The 21,078-nt window shown below is 36.8% G+C and overlaps 1 protein-coding gene across 1 annotated transcript in view; it reads left to right on the forward strand.

Moving 5' to 3' along the window:
• The window catches only part of Adam10 (ADAM metallopeptidase domain 10), a 102,048-nt gene that overhangs the window by 21,848 nt on the left and 59,122 nt on the right, over positions 1-21,078 (forward strand). The window contains exons 2-3 of the mRNA XM_085689319.2: positions 4,602-4,752; positions 20,288-20,406. Coding sequence (XP_085545445.1) covers positions 4,602-4,752; positions 20,288-20,406 — 270 coding nt within the window. The remainder of the gene's footprint in view (positions 1-4,601; positions 4,753-20,287; positions 20,407-21,078) is intronic.

Below are 21,078 nucleotides of genomic sequence, written 5' to 3' on the forward strand. Positions count from 1 at the left end.
TAACAGTATCTGTTCAAGCACATTACAGGTTCTTCACTGATCTTCTGGATGTTTCTTAATTCAATCAAGGCAGCATTCAAGATTACCTACCACACTGGGTTATTGGGAGTGTCAGTAGATGTTGTGGGGTGCTCTAGAATCTTCCCTATTAACAATTCCCCAGGGTGTACCCTTGCTCTAGCCTTTGAAGCAGTTTAGATAATGTGGTCTCTTGTGATAGGAAATGCAAAATCTGTGCATGGAAAAGTATTTTCATAGGATTAATACATGCACAGAAGTGTATTTCTAATCTCAGTGTTGAGTTAATGGGTTTATGCCCATTATTGGTATATAATTATTACCAATTATGGAGTAATTGGGTGTTTAGTGCATGCCTCTCTGTATGTTCAAAGCCAGTCTGATCTACAAAACTAGTTCCAGGCTAGGCAGACCACATAGTGAAGCCCTGTCACAAACAAACAACCCCCTCAAAACCAACAACAGCAAAAATCAAAAACAAAACAGTAAAAAAAGTTTAATATATTTATTTGATTATATGGTAAATAATATGTTTTCCAGGTTTTCATCTTTAGATGTTGGTCTTAAATGCAGAGTGAGACCTACCAGTGTTCTAAGAAGTTCTTGGTTGTGAGCAGAGGATCATAGAATTGTTCTTTTGTTGAAAATGGCCTAGTTATGTTCTTAACTGATACATTTTCTTGAAGTTGTTTTTCTACAAATGTCTCTTCATACCTGGAATTGATTGTTACTTGACCTTTTATTTTTTGCCTATTTCTTCTTACTCTATCTTGTTCAAAATGGAGATATTTAGGAACAACAGATTATTAAAAGGTGGGTTAATAGTTTACTAGAAATTATTAGAGAGGGCTGGAGAAAAAAATAAAAAATAAATTATTAGAATAGTGATATTATTTAAATTTCTGAGGGAACAAATTGGAATATTTTGAGTTGTCTCTGATTTGTGTTTGTGTTTATTTTGTACTTGTTATTATGAATACTTGAAAAACAATTTTAAATTTTATTTGCTTATGTGTATGGATATTTTGCTTGCATGCCTATCTGTGTACAGTGTGCATGTCTGGTGCCCTTGGAGGCCAGAAAAGAGTATTAGATTCCCTGGAGCTGGAGTTACAGACTTAGCTGCTTTTTGGGTGCTGGGAACTTAAGTTCTCTGCAAGAGCAGTAAACCCTCTTAATGGCTGAACCATCTCTCCATCTCCCTGTTTTGTTTTTGTTTTTGTTTTTGTTTTCTGCCTGGAAATTGTCATCTTACATTTTTAGTAGTACAGGTCTGGAATTAGGTTAGAAGCTTTGATATCCAAACAAGTCTTGGTTTTAACTTCATTTAACTGGTTTTAGGATCTTTGACTGTAAGTTTGGCAGAACTTTAAACATAAACTCCCACTTTGTGATTGTACACAGAGTTGTGCCTTCATTCTTACCCATGTATCTCTGTGTGGCATGTGTCTTTTCCTCTGGATTTTTTGGTGTTTCCTTGATACAGTTCATTTCAACATTTTTGACCTCTAGTTTTCAACCACTAGCCTATGATTTGCTTTTATCTAGTTTTCTTTTACATGTATTCTTTTTGGCGTAGTGTTGACTTAGAGTTATAAATATATTTTTTTATTCCTCTCCAAAATATTTGTTTTCTTGTTTAACTAGTGTGTGTGTGTATGGGGGGAGGTTCGAGACAGGGTTTTTCCTCTGTAACCCTGACTATCTTGGAATTCGCTCTGTAGACCAAGCAGACCTCTCAGAGATTTGACTGCCTCTTCCTCCCAAGTATTGTAATCAAAGGCATTCGCCACCACTGCCTAGCTTAGTGGGACTTATTTTTAATAACTGCTTTTACAACCTCGTCTACAAACTTCATCATCTCTGTTACTAAGGACTGATTTTTGTTTTAGTTATGTGATAATACACACACACACACACACACACACATTATATGCATGGTAATTGTTGGATAAAGAACATTCTGATTTTTATATTTGGAGGTGTTTGATTGTATCTTTCTTTTAAACACATTCAGACTTTTCCGGCAGTTAAACTGCTTGGAATCAGTTAAATCCAATTTGCTATTTAAATTTGGAAGACCATGCTTATTTAAGCTTAGTTAAGATAAATCTAGAACATCTGTTAGTCTGTGACTACTTGTACCCCACTACTAAGTTGGAGTTACTTTTCTGAAGGTTATCCCCAGTATTTCATATACTTTTAGACTTTCTTTCTTGGTGATATGAAAATGAGTATTTACCAGACCTGTGTTAGATGTGTTTTGTCTGGGCACAGTAGTATATACTTGTAAGCTCAGCAATCAGAAGACAGAGGCAGGCAGATCTCTCTTATGATTAGCCTTGTGAGTTCAAGGCTAACCTAGTCTATATAGTGAGTTTCTGCACATGTGATGCTACATAGAGATTGCATATCTCAAAAATTAAAAAGTAAAAAGAATTCTTCTTCTTCTGGTGGTTCTTATTTACTGTTGTGGGATAATTTATTCTTTATATTCAGATCATTACTCATCAAAACTCGAGAAATTTTAGCTCTCTTCCTTCTGGCAACTCTGTCTCACAGGTCTTAACTGGTTGGCCTCACTGAACTCAGCTGTCTAAGTTTCTTCTTGGAAGTTATGGACATTCAAAATAGAACTTATTTGAGCTGGGTGGTGGCAGCTCACATCTTTAATCCCAGCACTTGGGAGGCAAAGGCAGGTGGATCTGTGAGTTTGAGGCCAGCCCGGTCTACAGGAGCTAGTTCCAGGACAGACAGGGTGGTTACACAGAGAAATCCTGCCTCAAAAAACCAACCCCCCCCAAAGAAAAAAATCACCTCATATGTTTCTTTGTCCAGTTTCTCATTGTTAGGACTGTTTGTTAAATTTACTTTGTCTTTTTTTTATCCTAGCCAAAACTAGATATTGACTTAACAATTTGCATCCTTTTTCTTTTTCTTTTTCTTTTTTTTTTTAGAATCACTTCAGTGTAAATTATGTATATTTTGCCATTTAACCGCCAAAATACTTTAAAAAAAAACTCCTTTGAAAATTCAAGACCTTCTATTATGTAACTACAATTGTACTAACCAAAAGTAGCAAGAATCTCTCAATGTTATCAAAGAATGATTCTGATTATTTGTTCTGAATTTTTTTTTAGACATTTGTTTCTATCATAGTTGGGTCGGTTTTTCCTCCTTTGATTTTGTTTCTTTGGTGGTTTTGCCCTAATGTGATTATGCAAGGTTATATTTGAGTGTACATGTAACATTTTTCAGGAGCGATTTTATTCTGGGTTATAAAAGAAATCTCAGCGTATTTGAAAGGATGTCATATAACCTGTATTCTTTGGCTATATAACAGTTAAATTAGAAGTCAGTAACAAAATTAAGTCCTGGGATGTACTCAGTGGTACTGCTTGCCTAGTATGTATGAGTCTCTGGGCTTGATCCCCTGTACCACAAAAACAACAGATCAATAATCAAAATATAGTTGAAAAATCTTCATTATTTGGAAACTAAATAATAGTCTTTAAAATAACATATGGATCAAAGAATAAATTAGAAAGAATGAGGAGTGAAAATAGAAGTGGAATATAACAGAGTTAATGTTACCTCTGAGGCAGTACTGAGAGAACATTTAATAGTCCTGAATGCATATAAAGTTCAACCAGGACTAGCTGCTTCTGCTTCTTCCTCCTTCTCTTTTTAAAATCTACTTGCTGTTGTTTGAGACAGGGTCTCACTATGTAGTTCTGGCTGTCCTGGTGCTTGTTTTGTAGACCAGGCTGACTTCTAACTCATAGACATCTATCTCTGCCTCCTGAGTGCTATCATTAAAGCTCTGCATACCTACCATGTACTATAAAATGAAATTGTAGTTAAACTATTTCCACAAGACAATTTTAGAACAAGATGATTTCATTGGTAAATTTTGAGAAACTTTGAAGGGGGAAATGATACTTTTTTTAAAAATTTATCTTGAAGATTGAAGACGTACTAATTTTCCACTTATCTTTTACTCTGATATTCATAGTAGAAACTGAGTGGAACAGGTGACAAAATTGGCTTCTATGGTGCTAGTTTTTTTTATCAACAAAATGTAATTAATGTGACTTTGTTCAGTCTGATAAAGCATATCTAAGACAAACCTACAGCAAACTCAAAAGCTTTTGTGTGTGATTAATGCCACAACAAGTTTCTTTTTGTTTTGTTTTGTTTGGTTTGGTTTGGTTTTTGTTTGTTTTGGTTATTTTGAGACAGGGTTTTTTCTTCATAGCGGTGGCTGTCTTGGAACTCAGTTTGTAGACCAGGCTGACCTCAAACTCACAGAGATCCTCCTATCTCTGCCCCCCAAGTGCTGGGATTGAAGGTTTGTGCCACCAGGTCTGGCAAATGTCACCCTCATAATAAGTTTAAAAGTATGTGAGAATGATGTTAGTGGGAGATTCATCCTAGTATCAGGATTAACGAGACAGTTGGTATATACTATTCATATGTATTTGAAAATAATGTATGGATTAGGACTAATTAGTTAGAAGAAGAAGAGGTCTTCAAAAATAAAATACTAATTCAGACTGTTACATGTTTGCTTGTTTTTATAGGTCAGTATGGAAATCCTCTAAATAAATATATTAGACATTATGAAGGATTATCTTACAGCGTGGACTCATTACACCAAAAACACCAGCGTGCCAAACGGGCAGTTTCACATGAGGACCAGTTTTTACTTCTAGATTTCCATGCCCATGGAAGGTGAGTAAATTTATTGTTGACAGTGTCTGAAGTCTTTTGATTCAGTCTGCTAAAGGAAGAAACTTTTTTTTTTCCTAATGGAAAGCTTCCCGTTTAAAAATTCAACCTCCACTGGAATTTGATATATACATTTAAAAATGTCTTTTGAAATGGATTGCTCTATTATATATTTAAGTTGGATGTAGCTATTTACAATTCAAAAATTGTAAATATGAGGTCTAATCTCAGATGCATGTAAAGGAGGGAGGGTAACAGGAGGCTAGGTGGTTACAGAAGATGTGAGGACATATTTTATTCACTAGCACACACGTGGTTAGGTAGCAAGATACTGGCAAGTACTCAGGCAGGAGTTGGCTCACAGGAGACACGCATATGCAGGCAAACACTCTGACCTGGCGCATAGACCACACAGAGGTAGGGACAGTGACAGGCACACACAGGCAGGCTGATGAAAGAGAAGGCACTCACCTGTGATCTTAAGGCCATATATTACACAAAAGTGGCACTCTGCTAGAAATAGTTATGTAACAGATGACATCAGTGTTTACTTTTGGGGTTCTTGGATATCTGTGTCAGCCATTTTGTGCCAACTCATAGGTCCTCAGATGTTGGGTGTCAGCTATGTTTTAGCTAACTCATACCAGCTATCCATATCAGCACCATGTTTTTTAAACATAAACTAACCCTTATAAAAGATCTTGTGTTTGTCTTTCCACTTTTTCTATGTTTTGTGTTTAATGTTTCTTTTCTGGTACCAACAGATAAAGTAACTAATTGTTTACTACTGAATAAGTTACTTAATCTTTTATTAACTCAATTGTATTAATTCTGTAGTAACAACCAGTAGACAGATTGCCTGTTCAATTCTCACAAAATTGTGAAGGGACACAGAAAGGAGAACTAAGGGAGAAAGAGAAAATTAATTATTAAATGACTGTTCTATTTTCAGTGTTTTACTTGCATTTTCTTGAAAAATTGTTGTTGTTGTGTGTATATGGGTGTATGCATAACATAGTGCACATGCAGTGGTCAGAAGACAACTCTGTGGCATTGTTTCTCTCCTTCTGCCTTTATGTGGGGTTCAGGCATGAGACTGTCAGGTTTCTACAGAAATTGCCTTTATCCGCAGAGTCATTCAAATGTCCTTCATGTGTATTTTATTATTAGTCTTTTTAACACTGTTTAGTTTGACACCCCTCCCCCCCAATGTGGTAACATACTCTGACAAAAAGCAACTGAAGGGAGGAAAGGGTCGTTTTAGTTTACAACTCCAGGTCACAATCCATCACTTGAGGCAGGGCAGGGAGACCTGCTTGATATTCCACACGCCCTTACTTCCAACCAAGGAATTCATTTCATCGCCAAAGAAGTATAGCTGGAACCATGGAGGATGCTGCTTGCTAGGTGGCTTGTATACACTCAGCTATCTTTCTTAGGTAGTTCAGGAATCCCTGCTTAGGGGTGGTATCACTACAGTGGTGTGGGTCTTCATATCAAGTTAATAATCCAGACAGTTCCCCACAGACATGCCCACAGGTCAATTTCATTTAGCCATTTCCTTAATTGAGTCTCTCCTGAGGTATTCTCAGTTGTGGCAAGTTGTTAGTTAAAAATAACGAAAACACACTCAGACAAAGGTAACTATGTCTATAAGATGAGGAAACATAGACTCAGGGAAGTTAAATAACTTTCACAGTATAGATTTTAGCTAGACCTGGATGACTAAAACCATTTTTTTTTTCTCCTGTACTCTTGGTCAGGCACTCTGTATTGCTTGCTATAATTATACTGTAGCTTATTGTACTGATGTAACCTTGAGATCTCTATTTACTTCCTAGTAGATTTCTAACCTTCCAACCTGTTCTCATTAATATTATTCTGTATATGGCTACAATGTGGCTCTTCCCTAAATGCTACCATACCCTCTTTTGTGGTGCTGGGTATAGGACCCAGACCCTTGCACTCACTGACAAACACTCTGTGAGCCCCTAAATGTTTCCTTTTTCATGTCAGTTTATGGTGTATATGCTTTGAAGCTTTCTATTAACAAGTTTTAGCCAGATTTTAAATTTTTTGTTGAATAATTTTTTTAAAAAAAATTAGTCATAGTTTATTAGTCTAATCTAGCTTCAAGTGTCTTTTTCAGCCAGAATGGTCTTCTAAGTACCTGAGGTGCATATATAGTTTGTTCTTTGTTATATTTATCTTACATTCTGATCATCTTTTGATTTGTAATTCAAATTCTACCTCTTAGTCATGTTTTCCCCTTCTTTAGAACTTTTAAATTTCTCACTGTTTCATTGACAACACTTGATTTGTGCTTTCTTCCTTCCATGTACTTCTTACCTATTTTTCTTTTCTTTTTAGAAATTATTCTATGTATATGAGTATTTGGCTGGTTTGTATGTTTGTACACCGAGTATGTGCCTGAAACTCATGGAGGCCAGGCTTGGGTATTAAATCCCCTGGAACTGGAGTTTGTGGGTGCTGGGAATTGATCTGGGTTCTGTGCGAGAACAGCCATTGCTCTGAGCCACCGAGCGTCTCTCAGCCTATTGTCTATGTATGTGTTGTTTTCTTCACAGGCAAGCACTTTAGTATTTAGTGTTATTCATTATATTACACATATGATCTTGGTGCTTTGGAGAGATGCTAATAGATTAATCAAAAGATTAGTTTGAAGATTTTTATGTTAAAAAATTTAGGGCTAGCTAAATACATTTTTATGACTCCTAGTTTTAGATATTATTAAAATCATCCATTCTTTATTAGCTTCGTCAAAAGATAATGTCATTGGCCTTTTTAACTTTAGTAACCTCTCAAAAATAAACTTGCCACTTGATGTAGGAGGATCATCTGTCTATGTGTAACTTTTATTGGTTAATAAAGAGACTGCCTTGGCCTTTGATAGGACAGCAGCTTAGATAGGTGGAGTAGACAGAACAGAATGCTGGGAAGAAGGGAAGTGAGGCAGACACCATGGCTCTCCTCTCTGAGAAGGATGTGGGTTAGAATCTTCCCGGTAAGCCACGACCTCGTGGTGATATACAGATTATTAGAAATGGGTTAATTAATATGTGAGAGTTAGCCAATAAGAGGCTAGAACTAATGGGCCAGGCAGTGTTTAAAAGAATACAGTTTCCATGTAATTATTTCGGGTAAAGCTAGCCGGGTGGCTAGACGCAGCCCGTAGCTCCTTTTGCAACAGCCACTGTGTTCCCAAATATACTACTATTGTTTTATCCCTCGCTTGCAGAAGATACAATTTCAGTTAGCTGCCTTTGATTTGGATGTCACATTATTGTGTAGGTAGATTTTTACTAGGTACATTATATATTTTATATTTGACAAACCAAATTCGTGGTTCTTTTATGTGTATGTGAGTGAGAGTTACCGCATGAGTGCCATGCAGGTATATAGTCATCAAAAAATAACTTGATTGCAGGTTAAAGCTAACCTCATTTAAGCCCTGGATTATAGAAACATAGACATAGGTTAATAGGAACAGTAAGGTGTGCAGAAATCATTGGGAAGAAGGAACACTTACTGCATTTTAGAGATACAATGCTGTAGAAACTTACAGTGGGAGAGCTTCCTATTCAGGTGATAGTTTGATGGTGTTAACATCTGTCTCCCTTTCTTTGAAGCAGGAAATACAATGGTGAAGTTGTGTAAGAAATTAATTATATGTTTCTTACTAGATATATTTCCTCTGTCTTGTAAGAAATACTAAAACCAGATGTGATGGTGCATGACTGTAATCCATCCCCAGTACTTGAGAGGTTCAGGCAGATCATGTTCTAGAACAGTGTAGTCTGTATAATAAGACCTTGTTTCAAAAACCAAAAAACTAATTGAAATTCTGGTTAAATATATCATAACACCACCAAGAGAATATATATATCTATATCCAGATTATTATTTTGAGAATAAAAAGTAACTTGCATTTAATTTTTAGGTGATTAATAAATGATCTCTTGTATATTTGTATTTGTTAGTGAGTACACTATAATGAAAACTTTGGGTTATTGTTAACAGTAGTCACAGCTGTAAAATGTCCCACTCATGCATTGTGGCTAGATTACTTCCCTATTTTTTCAACCTTTAAAAATATTAATAAGAGCTTATCTTATTCATAAAGTAGGGCCTAGCTCCTCAGAACCAAGTTTGTCTACTTAAGTTAATCATGGAACATGTTGAATATAGCATAGTTAGCTCAGACACATAAAGAATATGGTTGTACAACATTATGATTAGACAATTATGACTTAAATTTTTGGAAGTATTCCAGCCCCTGTGTGTTCAAGTATTAAAGTCCTTTTTTTATTTCTTTTATAACTAAGTATATGACCAAACTTTAAATTTTGCTTAATTATTAAGGTTTTGTTTTGTTTTTTTTCAGGCCAGGCATAGGCATGGTTGAGCACTCACTCCTTTAATTCCAGAGCTCAGGAGGCAGAGGTAGGTGGGTCTCTGTGAGTTCAAGGCCAGTCTGGTCTACATGATGAGTTCCAGGACAGCCAGGGCTATGTAGAGAGACCTGTCTCAAAAAACCAAACTGAAATAAAACACTGTGTGTGTGGTTTTTCCCCAACATTTTTCTTTAAGACACAGTCTCATATATGCTAGGCTGGTCTTGGTTGAACTTGCTATGTAGCCAAAGATGACCTCAAACGTTTGATCCTTCTGCCTCCAACTCCCCATTGTTAGATTACAGGAGTGCACCACCATACCTGGTTTATGTAGTGTTGGGGCTTAAACCCAGGGCTTTGTGCATGCTAGGCAAATACTCCACCAACTAAGGTATATACCCTTTTTCTTTGAGACAGGGTCTCACTCTGCATCTCAGGGTGGCCTAGAACTGACAATATAGACCATTCTGGCTTTGAACTTGTGGCAGTTCTCCTTCCTTAGCCTCCAGAGTTCAAGAATTACAGGTGTTAACTACCCTGCCAGGCTTCCAAGATCAAAGATAAGAATTCTACAAAAAGCTATTGCTTTTGAAATAAAGTTGAAAGTTTGTGGAAAGTGTTATTTGTGCCAGTACTGCAGTTGTTTAAGAAAGGTATTTTAGAAGAATATGTCAATAGATTCTAAGATAAAATTTATCAAAGGTAATTTAAGTATAATTTAAAGGTAACTTCGATACAGAATTTTCTGGATTTCTGAAATGACTTCATTTGGGTAAGTGGAATTGGTTACTTAGTGCTGTGTTTATGCCAGCTGTTCCTTTCTCCTTATTCGGTTACCTGTTTTATTGTGTCCACATATGTCTATTTTTCCTTGTGAACTTGAGATGCAGAGACTGAGTGTTACTTTGGTTTTACATAGACAATGGTCATAGTGAGGAAAAGAACGGGGAGAGGGTGAGAGGAAGAAGGAAGGAATGCAGAAATATTAAGAATATGCAGAAAAGGCAGATATATCATATTATAAAACAGGTTTTTTATAGTAATTTCAGATAATTTGTATTTCTCAATCCTTGTCCTCATGTAATAGTGTATAATGTACCAGGAACTGTTTTCCTGTATTCTTTTTAAATACTAGCCAGTGACATGTTGCATCCTGCTATATCTGTTATACCTCCTACTTTAACTATCTGTATCCATGGCTTGACTACCATGCATTTAAGCTTCTATAATACTAATGTGCTAGATTCACCTTGGGAATTTAGTTGATGTGGTCTTTGTAAAATGCAAGTTTAACCTCGTTTTAAGTTTTGATTCTGCAGTTCTGCGTTCTGTGATGTAATATCTCTGTAGGTTAAGTTGGACATATCTTGGACTTTGTTTTGTCATATCTTTCTCCAACAAAGCCACACTGCCAGTAGTGCCACTCCCTATGAGCCTATGGGCCATTTTCATTCAAACCACCACATGAAGGTACGAGGACAACTTCTGGAGTTGGTTCTTTCCTTCTACCTTTATTATGTGGGTTTTGAAGATCAAGTTGAAGGTTTTAATAAGACTTGTGTTTTAAGAGCCTTTACCTGTTGAACCATCTTACTAGCCTTTTTCTCTTCTCTTCTCTTCTCTTCTCTTCTCTTCTCTTCTCTTCTCTTCTCTTCTCTTCTCTTCTCTTCTCTTCTCTTCTTTTCAAAAACCAAGGTCAATAGCATGGACTCTTGTAGCAAGGTCTGTAGACTGCCTTGAACTAATGGCCGTCTTCCTGTGTCTGCCTCCTGATGCTGTTTTGTTTAAGTTTCACATATATAGCTCACATGAGCCTGGAACTCACTATGTATCTGAAGCTTGTCTGAAACTTGAACAAGTACAATCTTCTTACTGCAGTCGTGTAAGACCTATGCTTCTTTTGTATGTGTACATATGTGTAGGTGTCCATCCATGTGAATGAGCGTGGATGTGAGAAGACAATCTTGGATGTCGTTCCTCAGGTTTTGCCTACCTCTTGAGGCATGCCACTCAACTGTTCTAGAACTTACCAAGTAGGCTAAGCTGGTTGACCAAGGAGCCCAAGGGATCCTCCTGTCTCTGCTTCCCAGTGATGGGATGGCAAGCATGTAACATCAGGCCCAGCCTTTTCTCTTTACATGGATTCTTGGGATTAACCTGAAGAGTTTAGTTGTACAAAGTCTAATGGACCAATGTGGGAGGAACTAACATTATTGATTCTGTGGTGATTGCAGGAGCCCAGTTACTTTCCTTATAGTCTGAAGCACATACATTTTGCTGTCCCTACTAAAAGACAAACACCTACATATTTGACTACCAGCTGTTTTTTGTTTGTTTTTATAGTTTCATAAATAGCTTAATCTCACCTGTCATTCGGAGTGACTCTTTCATTTTTTTTTCTTGAGGCCTTGTTGTTCATTTTGCCCAGACTGATATTGGATGGCATTCTGAGGCGTAGAGTGTACAACCTGTTTTACTCCTTTTAGATTCCTGCTATTGACACATTCTTTTCAAATTTCCCACCATTGATTATGCTTTTTCAGTCAGTCCTTTGATTTTGGCTTTTACCAAAAGGCCTACATTTTGCCAGTTAGGGCTTCCCCATACATCCAAAGCAGGGGAACTTGATATGGTGAGAAGGTCATTGGCTAAAGATTATGTCGGATTCAGACTTTCGTTTTATTTGTATGCTATTCATGTTACTCTTCTCTTTGCTTTGTGAAATTATTAAACCTAGATTTGTCTGCTTAATTTGTAGTAATTTTTGTCTTTGTTTTTAGTCTGTAGAGCTCTAGAATTCCTGTGGATGATGCCTGGGGTGCACAGAACTGATTCTATCTTCCTCTTCTGTAAAATTGTTCTGCTTATTATTTATGTGTGTGTATATGATATATATTGAGCTTCTAAAAGGTGATTTGAAGAAGGACTTTTCTGTTTCAAAAAAAATTCTATTGGGCTAGTGAGATGGCTCAGAAAATATATTGCTGCCAAACCTGGTGGCCTGAGTTCAGTCCCTGGAATTGAAACAAGGAGAGAACAGACTCTTAAAAGTGTCTTCTGACACTCACATGTGTACTGTGGCACTTCTGATAGAGACTGCTGAATCTTTAGATAATTTGGAAAGTTGGTAGCTTTTTTGAAAGAAGTGCTGAGCCTTGAACTCAAGACCTCACGTCCTAAGCTAGCATACATCCTACCACACTGTATTCCCAGCCCAGAAACACTATTTAGTCTTTGAATTCTGAACCTGATTCCTCCGTTTATTTAAGTCTTAGTTTTTTCAGCAGTTTTTTTTTCTAAATAGCTTTCAATGTAGAGATATGGTACATCTTTTGTTAAATTTATTCCTAAGTATTTTAAAAAATACTATTGTATAGAGAGTGGAATGTCCATCTTTGGGTCATAGCATTTGGCTATTGACCAGCTGAGAGCGAATTAGAATTAAGAATGCATGATGTTGAGAAAGGCAAGAAGACTGGTTCAGAAGTGTGCCTAGTGACACACTGTGGAAAAGAGAGGCAAACATAAGACTGGACCAAATCTCCATGGTCTATTTGGGAGGAAGACAGGTCATGTGGCTGAATTCTCTTACACACAGATGCTAACAAGAGCAAAGACGTCACCTGGGGGAGAATACCTTGAAGGAGTGTTTGGAGAATCCCTGAAAACAAAAGAGATCTTCACTGTGGTTAAGAAGGGAGGAAGGGCAGATTAATAGTTTATGTTAAAAAGCCTACTAATAAGCAACATCACTGCATTATTTATCACAAAACATGTGTACTATAATTTAATGTATACACCAAAATTCAGATTACAAATGGCTAATAATGTTTTTTGTTGTACAGTCCTAATTTAAGTAAAATTGACTTGTATATAGTAAAGTGGATATGATCTTTTAAAAAATAACAATTCTAGTTGCATGAATACTATCACTACTCTTCCTTTTCCAAGATAAGGTTGAAATTAATTGATAACGTTCTACTTTCCATAAAGATGGATATATCACCTCAAACCTGTTAAATGGTTTTATACTTAGATTTATATAACTGGGCATATGAATATATTTAAACACTGGGAAAATTCTATCACTGTCTCAGAAACAAAATTCTCCTGTGTTTCAGTGTTTGTGTTCACTGGTCTGTTACAGGTAATATTTAAATGTCAGGAAGCAACTGTCTGTTCTTGACAATGTTAATTGTTTTAATTAGAATTCCCTATGTCAAGAATGCTGCCTTTTACCACTGAAAGGCATGTACTGTGGTTTTTTTATGATACAAATAAAGAGTATTTGACATTGAAAAAAATACTATTGTAGTTGATCATGGTGTGAATTCCCTAGTATTTGATAGGCAGAGACAGGTATAGCTCTTGATCTTAAGGTTAGCTAGGGCTATATAGTGAGACCCTGTCTAATAAAACAAGACCCCCATTGAAAAAGTCTCTCTCTCTCTCTCTCTCTCTCTCTCTCTCTCTCTCTCTCTCTCTCTCTCTTAAAGGGATTGTTCCTTAAATTTCATCTTTCATGTGTTTGCTGCTATGTATAAAAACACGCTAATAGAGTTTATTTTGGTCTTGGTATTCTACTCCTGTGTCCTGTGACTCTGTTAAGTTTACTACTACTTCGGTTAGTGTCCAGTAGATTCCTTAGTAGTGCTACATAGGTGATTTTTTTTATGTCATCTACAAATAAAGGCATGTTTATTTCTTTGTTTATACACTGAATTTATTGTACTAACTGGGGCCTTTGTTTAGTAGAAAAGAATTGGCAAGTGCAATTTTATTCCTACCTTAGGGGTGGAATGATTGATCTTTAACACTACAATATATTGGAGATATTTTGTTAGGTTAAGGAAGTTCTGACTCTTCCTTGTTTGCTAAAATTTTTATGTTGTGTGGGTGCTGAAAGTTTAGTTGCTTTTTCCTGTAATGAAATGATTGTGTGTTTTTCTCTTTGAATACAGTGAGTTACATTGATTTTAAAATGCAGACCTACCTTATCCATGAATAAACTAAATTGATCATGAAATATTATTATTATTATTATTATTATTATTATTATTTTAAATATTTGTTGTTGTGGTGGTGGTTTTTAGAGACAGGGTTTCTCTGTGTAACAGTCCTGGCTGTCCTGGAACTTGCTTTGTTGACCAAACTGACTATGAACTCACAGAGATTGCCTGCTCTGCCTCCTGAGGACTGGAATTAAAGGCGCGGGATTAAAGGCATGAGCCATCACTGTCCAGTGAAATATTATTTTTATTAAGGTACTTTTCTGGTTACTATGATCAAATATCTGATAAGAAACAGCTTAAGGGAGAATACTTTCTCTGGGCTATGGTTTGAGGGCACAGTCCATCATGACGAGGAAGACAGGGCAGCAGGAGTAGCTCATGACAAGTAATAGCAGGAGTGTCAGGCTGCTTGCTTGCCAGAACCTGAACTTACTACAGACCTTAAGACCTGGCCCTCAATGACTAAGCCCAACGACAGAGATTCCATAACCTCCCCAAACAGTAGCACCTTCAGAGAAACTGGGGGTAGGAGGCACATTTCTCATTCAAACCACATGATCTTTTTTTTAAATTGTCCTTTCTCTTATAGTATGTTTTCTTCTAATTATGCTAATATGCTCCCTCTAATTCAGTGGTTCTCAATCTATGGTTCTTGACCCCTTTAGGGGCGAGGGTGAATGACCCTTTCACAGGGGTCACAAATCAGTTATCCTGCATCTCAGATATTTACTTTACGATTCACAACATAGCATAATTACAGTTATGAAGTAACAATGAAATAATTTTATGGTTGGATGTTACCACTACACGAGGAACTGTATTGAAGGGCCACAACGTTAGGGAGGTTGAAAACCATTGCTTTAATTCTTGGTTATAAAACATATGCAGGAAAATTCTCATCGTCTAGTTTCATCTCTTTTTCTTTCTTGCTTTGTTTCTTTTTCTCTTTCTTCCTCTCTTAACTCTTCCCTCTGCCCCTTTTTGTCCTCTTATATAGTTTCTGATTTCTACAGTTTGGAGGCGGGCACAGGTGTGATGGCATTTCTCTATATAGCTCAGACCTGGATGTTACACAGCTACCATGTCTGGTGCCTTGTGTTATTTCTCCTTCTCATTCTCTACCCTTACCCCACCCCCAGTTCCTCCCTCCCTCCTCCTCCTTTTTTCCCCTCCCTCCATCCCTTCTTCCTTCCTTTTCTCCTTCCTGTTTTTCAAGAAGAATTTTTCTGTGTAGCTTTGGCACCTGTCTTGAAACTTGCTCTATAGACCAGGTTGCCTTCAACTCATAGAGTTCTGCCTGTCTCTGCCTTCCAAGTGTTGGGATTAAAGGCATGTATCATCATCAACTCCTCTTCTTATTCCTATTCTTCTTAACATTATTTTGTGTTTTGGGGTATTTTGTTTGTGTCCCACATTCATGTAGTACCCTCAGAGGTCAGAAGAGGAGGATCCCTTGGTACTGGAGTTATAGATGGTTGTGAGCTGCCCTGTGAGTGCTAGGGATTGAATCTAGGTCTTCTGGAAGGGCAACCAGTGTTTTTAACTATTAAGCCATTACTTTTCATTGCTTTTATATCCTTCAGGACATTTGACATACATTTTGACACTATGTCTCTCACATAAAATATTTTCTTTGCATAAATTTAGGGGGTTACATATGTATGTATTCATTAATATTCTTTATTTTTTAAAAATATAATATTGACTAGGAAGTTGGCTTAGGGTAAGAGCTCTAGTTCTTGCAAATCTAGGTTTGATTCTCAGCCCCAACATGGTGGTTCAGACCATTTGTAATTCTAATTCTAGGGGATCCAGAGCCTTCTCTCGACTTCTGCATGTACCAGACACACATATGGTGCACAGATGTACATGCAGGCAAAATTCATATACATAAAACAATAAAATAAAAATCTAAAAGCCTGTAATATACTTAATTATATTTTGCTATGATAAGACTCTGTAAGGCAAACTCACTGTTTCAGAGGCAGGGAGTATGGCAGCAGGAAGGCATGTGCTGATGCAGTAGCTGAGCGCTCACATCCTTTCCACAAGTAGGAGACTGAGAGAGCCAATTGGGAATGGTAGGCACTTCTGAAACCTCAAAGATTATGCCTAGTGACATACTTCATTCAGTAAGGCCACGCCTCCTAATCCTTTAAACAGTTTCATCAACTGGGCACTATGTATTCAAATATGTAAGTCTGTTGGGGGCTAGTCTCATTTAAGCTACCATATTTCTTTTTCCTATTTTTTATTCCCCTTTAAAAACTTAGTATTTTTAGTTTCATTAAATGTGAATTATTTTATTCCCCCCCCCAGGTTTTTTGTTTGTTTCTTTTTGATAACCATTTTTTCTTTAACTTGATTGTTTTTTTCCAATCAGTTGTAGAGTGAATACTCTTTTGGGGGTATTTTCTTTTAATTTTAATTTTAATTTTTAGTTTTTTAAGTCAGGGTCTTTTTACGTTGCTCTGGACGTCCTGGAACTCATTGTGTGGACCAGGCTTGCTTCGAACTCAGAGATACTGACTCTGCCTCCTAAGTGCTGGGATTACTGCCCTACCACACCCAGCTTCTTGGGGTATTTTCTTGTATTAATTAACAGTTTTCTTATCCTTTAGACACCAAATGAGTATTCAATAATTTAGTTAATTAATTCAGGTTTGATAGTAACTGTGTGGAGCTAGTGTAGACTTCATAGCTTGAGGGCTCTGACCCACAAAGGTCCCTCCTCTAACCCTTCAGATACAGTGGTAAATTCTGAGCAATCTTTAGGTCTGACCAACCTGCTATAAATAAGGAGTGCTTGCAACTTCTTCCTAAAGTTAATTTTCAAGAATGGATTACAGAACTTGAAACAGTTACCTTATTTTTTTATTAAAAAATTTATTTTATATATTTTGATCATGTTTTTTCCTTCCCCCAATTCCTTGTAGAGCCGCCTCACCTCCCTAACTCACCCACCTTTATATTCGTTTTCTTTCTCTCATTTAAAAACCAAACAAGAAAAGGAAGAAAAAACAAGAAACAGAAACTTCTCAAAACACAAAAACAAATATCCAAACAAGCAAAAGTCTAATAAGACAAAAAAAATGCCATAAATAATGTAAAATAAACAAAAGTGAACAAAATTACCATTGTGTTTGTTTTGTGTTAGCCAATTACTCCTGGGTTTGGGGCCTGCTCTGTAGTGTGATTAATATACCCAGGGAGACAGATTTTTCTCTTTGACAGTGAGTATCTGTTGCAGATAGCTTTCTGGTTAGGGGTAGGATCCTGTGTCCTCTTTCGCCTTTCACTACTGGGACCCTGCTTAGCTTGTGAATGCTACCACAGTTGCTGTGAATTTATATGTGTATCAGTCCTGTTGTGTCTGGAAGACATGACTTCATTGAACTCTTCCATTACTTCTGGCTCTTAAAAATCTTTCTGTGTCCTCTTCTGCATAGATCCCTGAGCCTGGGGGAATGGGTTTGATGAAAACATCCCATTTAGGACTGAGTGCTTCAGAGTCTCTCTGGACGTTGTCTAGTTGTAAATCTTTGTTAAATCTCATCTACTGCAAGAAGATGTTTCACTGATGATGATTAAACAAGGCTCTGATATATGTGTATAGTAGTATGTCATTAGGAGTCGTTTTATTATGTTCTTTAGCAAAATGATTCTGGTAGGCTTCTCCAAGTCCTGCGATCTACTCTCAGGTTTTTGGCCATTTTAGCAGTACCAGAAGTGGGTTACACTTCTTGGATTGGGCTTTAAATCCAATCAGAAAGTGGTTGGTTACTCCAGTAGTATATGTACCAATATTACACCACTCTGTCTTGCAGGTAGGTCACTCTTGTAGGTCACAGAGTTTGTAGTTGTGTGATATTGATGATTACTTTTCTCCTTTGATAACCTGCAAAATACCTTCCAATACTATGGATGCTAGTCAGTAGAGGTAAAGTTCCTAGTTAGGTGCCAACTATTCTCTTTGTTCATTGATTTAAGTAAGTGTTGTCTTCAGCAGTAAGACCACACCAATAGGTTAGCTTGGGGTTTCTGTGTGGCCCTTTGGCCAATAACTCAACAAGAGGCAGCCCATTTCTGGCACTGGAGATTTTACTGATGGTATAAGATGTCTACATACTTATACTGATGATATAAGATTGTCTTCCTTATTTGATGATCCATATATGCATCTATTTTAAGAAGCTTTTATAGAAATAGAATTTTGTATGGTTTTTCAATGGCCTTTAGTGTTAGTTGTCCTTCATCAATTATTATTGTTTACCTTTCTCTCCCATCCCCTTACCTATTTAATTTTTCTATTCCACTTTCCCCCTTGTCTTTCCATAACACTATATTCTGTTTCCTCTTCTTTGAGATTCTCTTCCCCATTAGTCCTTTACTGGGTACTTAACCTCTGTGCATTTTCAGAGTGTAGCACATATATTGAAAGCTTCAAAGTTAATATTTACATGTAAGAGGAAATACACAATATTTGTCATTTGAGGTCTGGGCTACCTCACTTAGAATGATTTTTTTTTCTAGCTCTATCCATTTACCTGCAGTTTTCACAATTAAATTTTTCTTAGTGACTGAATAATATTCCATTGTTTAAATGTACTACATTTTCATTATTCATTCATCAGTTGATGGACATCTAAGCTATTTCGACTTTCTGGCTATTATGAATAGAGCAGTAATGAACATGGATGAAGAAGTATCTCTGTAGTGGGATGTAGAGTCCTTTGTGTATATGCTCAATAGTGGTATAGCTGGATTTTGAGGTAGATTGATTCCCAGCTTCCTGAGGAACTGCCACACTGATTTTCATAGTGGCTGTACCAGTTTGTATTTGCAGCAGCAGTAAGTATTTCTTTTTCCCATATCCATACACATTCTTACCTATTTTCGTTAGTGCAGGGAACAAACTCAGGTAACCCTTAAGCATGCTAAGCAAGCCCTGTATTTTTTAACCACATCCTGAACCCTACAGTTTACTTACTAATAACAGTTTATTTTAAAGGATACAACTTGGGAGCAGCTAAATGGAAGAGATACAAAGGACAGATGGGAGCATCGAGCTTCCATGTCTTTTATGTATTTATTACCTTTGCACCACTGCCATGTGCTAACCACCTGTGGATGCTCATCAGATTTCATTTTCTATGATAATGAAATGACCGAACATGGGACCCCTAAGACAGTCTCAAATTGGACTGATCATCAGAAAGACTAAGTGACTGAGGGTTGAAATTTCAGACCCAGAGATCAGGGATTACAGATTGGTTATTGAATTCTATACAAACATTAAATAGTCCCTGATCAATCCATCCTGATGCTGTATGGGTGTCCTCTTTATAGACTTTGGTGTGATTGGAAATGAACTCTTTATTGGGAAAGAAGACACTCCTATTCTTCTGGAGATCCCAGAGTTTTAAGGGCTTTGCCACAGGAAATGGAGACAAAGGCCAGTTTGTTGTAGTCTATTGTACTAGAGGTCATTTTATTATATACAAGAATGCACATGAATTCTAGAAGAGGAATTCCTATACTAGAAGTCACTGTCACTGATTCTTTTGATCAGTTTTCTTAAGCAGATATTATACCACTTTTTTCATATCACAGACGAGTATAATGACTACAGTGCAAATTTGTAATGTGTTTTAAACAAAAAGTTTCCTTCCTTTTCTACTATTCAAAACATGCTCAAGAAGATAACTTTGTTATATTTGTCATAAAGATCAGGGATAGGAATTCTGTGTGCAGACTTCTGTAGCAATTATGGAAGAGTTTAGTAATGATAGTTAAGTTGTTACTCACATTTCCTGCAGGCTACATTGTGCTACGTTACATCGTAATCTCTAATCCTTAAAGCAATTTCACAAGATAGGCAGAATTTATAATTTAATTTAGTTTTATTTTGAGACAGAGTATCGTTTTATAGCCCCGCCTGGCCTGGTGAGACTTCATATTTATAAAAATATATAAATATAAATACATACATTTCCCAAATAGACAAATCATGTGACACAGTCCTTGTTTTGTGTGCTTTTTTTTTTTAATAGTAAAAGAAATCATTTAAGATTGGGTCCTTTTAATTTCTTTTCCTGTCTCATTTTGCAGACAATTCAACCTACGAATGAAGAGGGACACTTCCCTTTTTAGTGATGAATTTAAAGTAGAAACATCAAATAAAGTACTTGATTATGATACCTCTCATATTTACACTGGACATATTTATGGTAAGTTGGACCTTTATCAGACTTTCCTTTGATTTTTTTCTACAAAAGGCAGCATATATTATAAATATAGGCAGATATTTAAGAAAAGGTTGCATAAATCCTGAGGAGAGGTAAGAAAGTGACAGAGAAAGAATGTCTTGTCATTTGATTGTCCAGAGTGTCAAGAATTCTAGAAGACTCTTAGATCCTTAAGAGTCAAGGTTGCTGATCTGTTGACCAGGGACCTTTTCCTTAAAGATGGAGAGACAACTGAGAAAGCAGTCCCCTGGCTCTCTGGTTCCTTGTTCAACTTTGTACCTGGGGATGAATTCTGGACAGGAATAATGCACCTATGAGAAAAGGAAGAAGAGGTTGGCCTCTGATCCCAGGTGGCTGTCACTGCAATACTTATCACAAGATAGTCTAGGGACTGTCTCTTGAGAAGGCCAGTCTTTCCCTAAGTATTTCTGTCCCTAATGCCCCTTGCTCAGATAAACCTTGTTAAAACTTATCTTAATGTATTTCTAACTTTGGTAAAACAAAAACAAACAAAATTCAAGATGTCCCTGACTGTTGGCGTATATCCTTCCTGCACGTCTTCCATAGACTAGACCACCACATGCAGCAGAGACACAAGCCCCAGCAGAGATGAGAACGCTAGTCACCTGTCTTGCCTGCCTTTCAGCCCAGTAT

This window comes from Myodes glareolus, chromosome 4 (genome assembly GCF_982192425.1).
Source record: "Myodes glareolus chromosome 4, mMyoGla1.1, whole genome shotgun sequence".
NCBI classification, from domain to species: Eukaryota; Metazoa; Chordata; class Mammalia; order Rodentia; family Cricetidae; genus Myodes; species Myodes glareolus.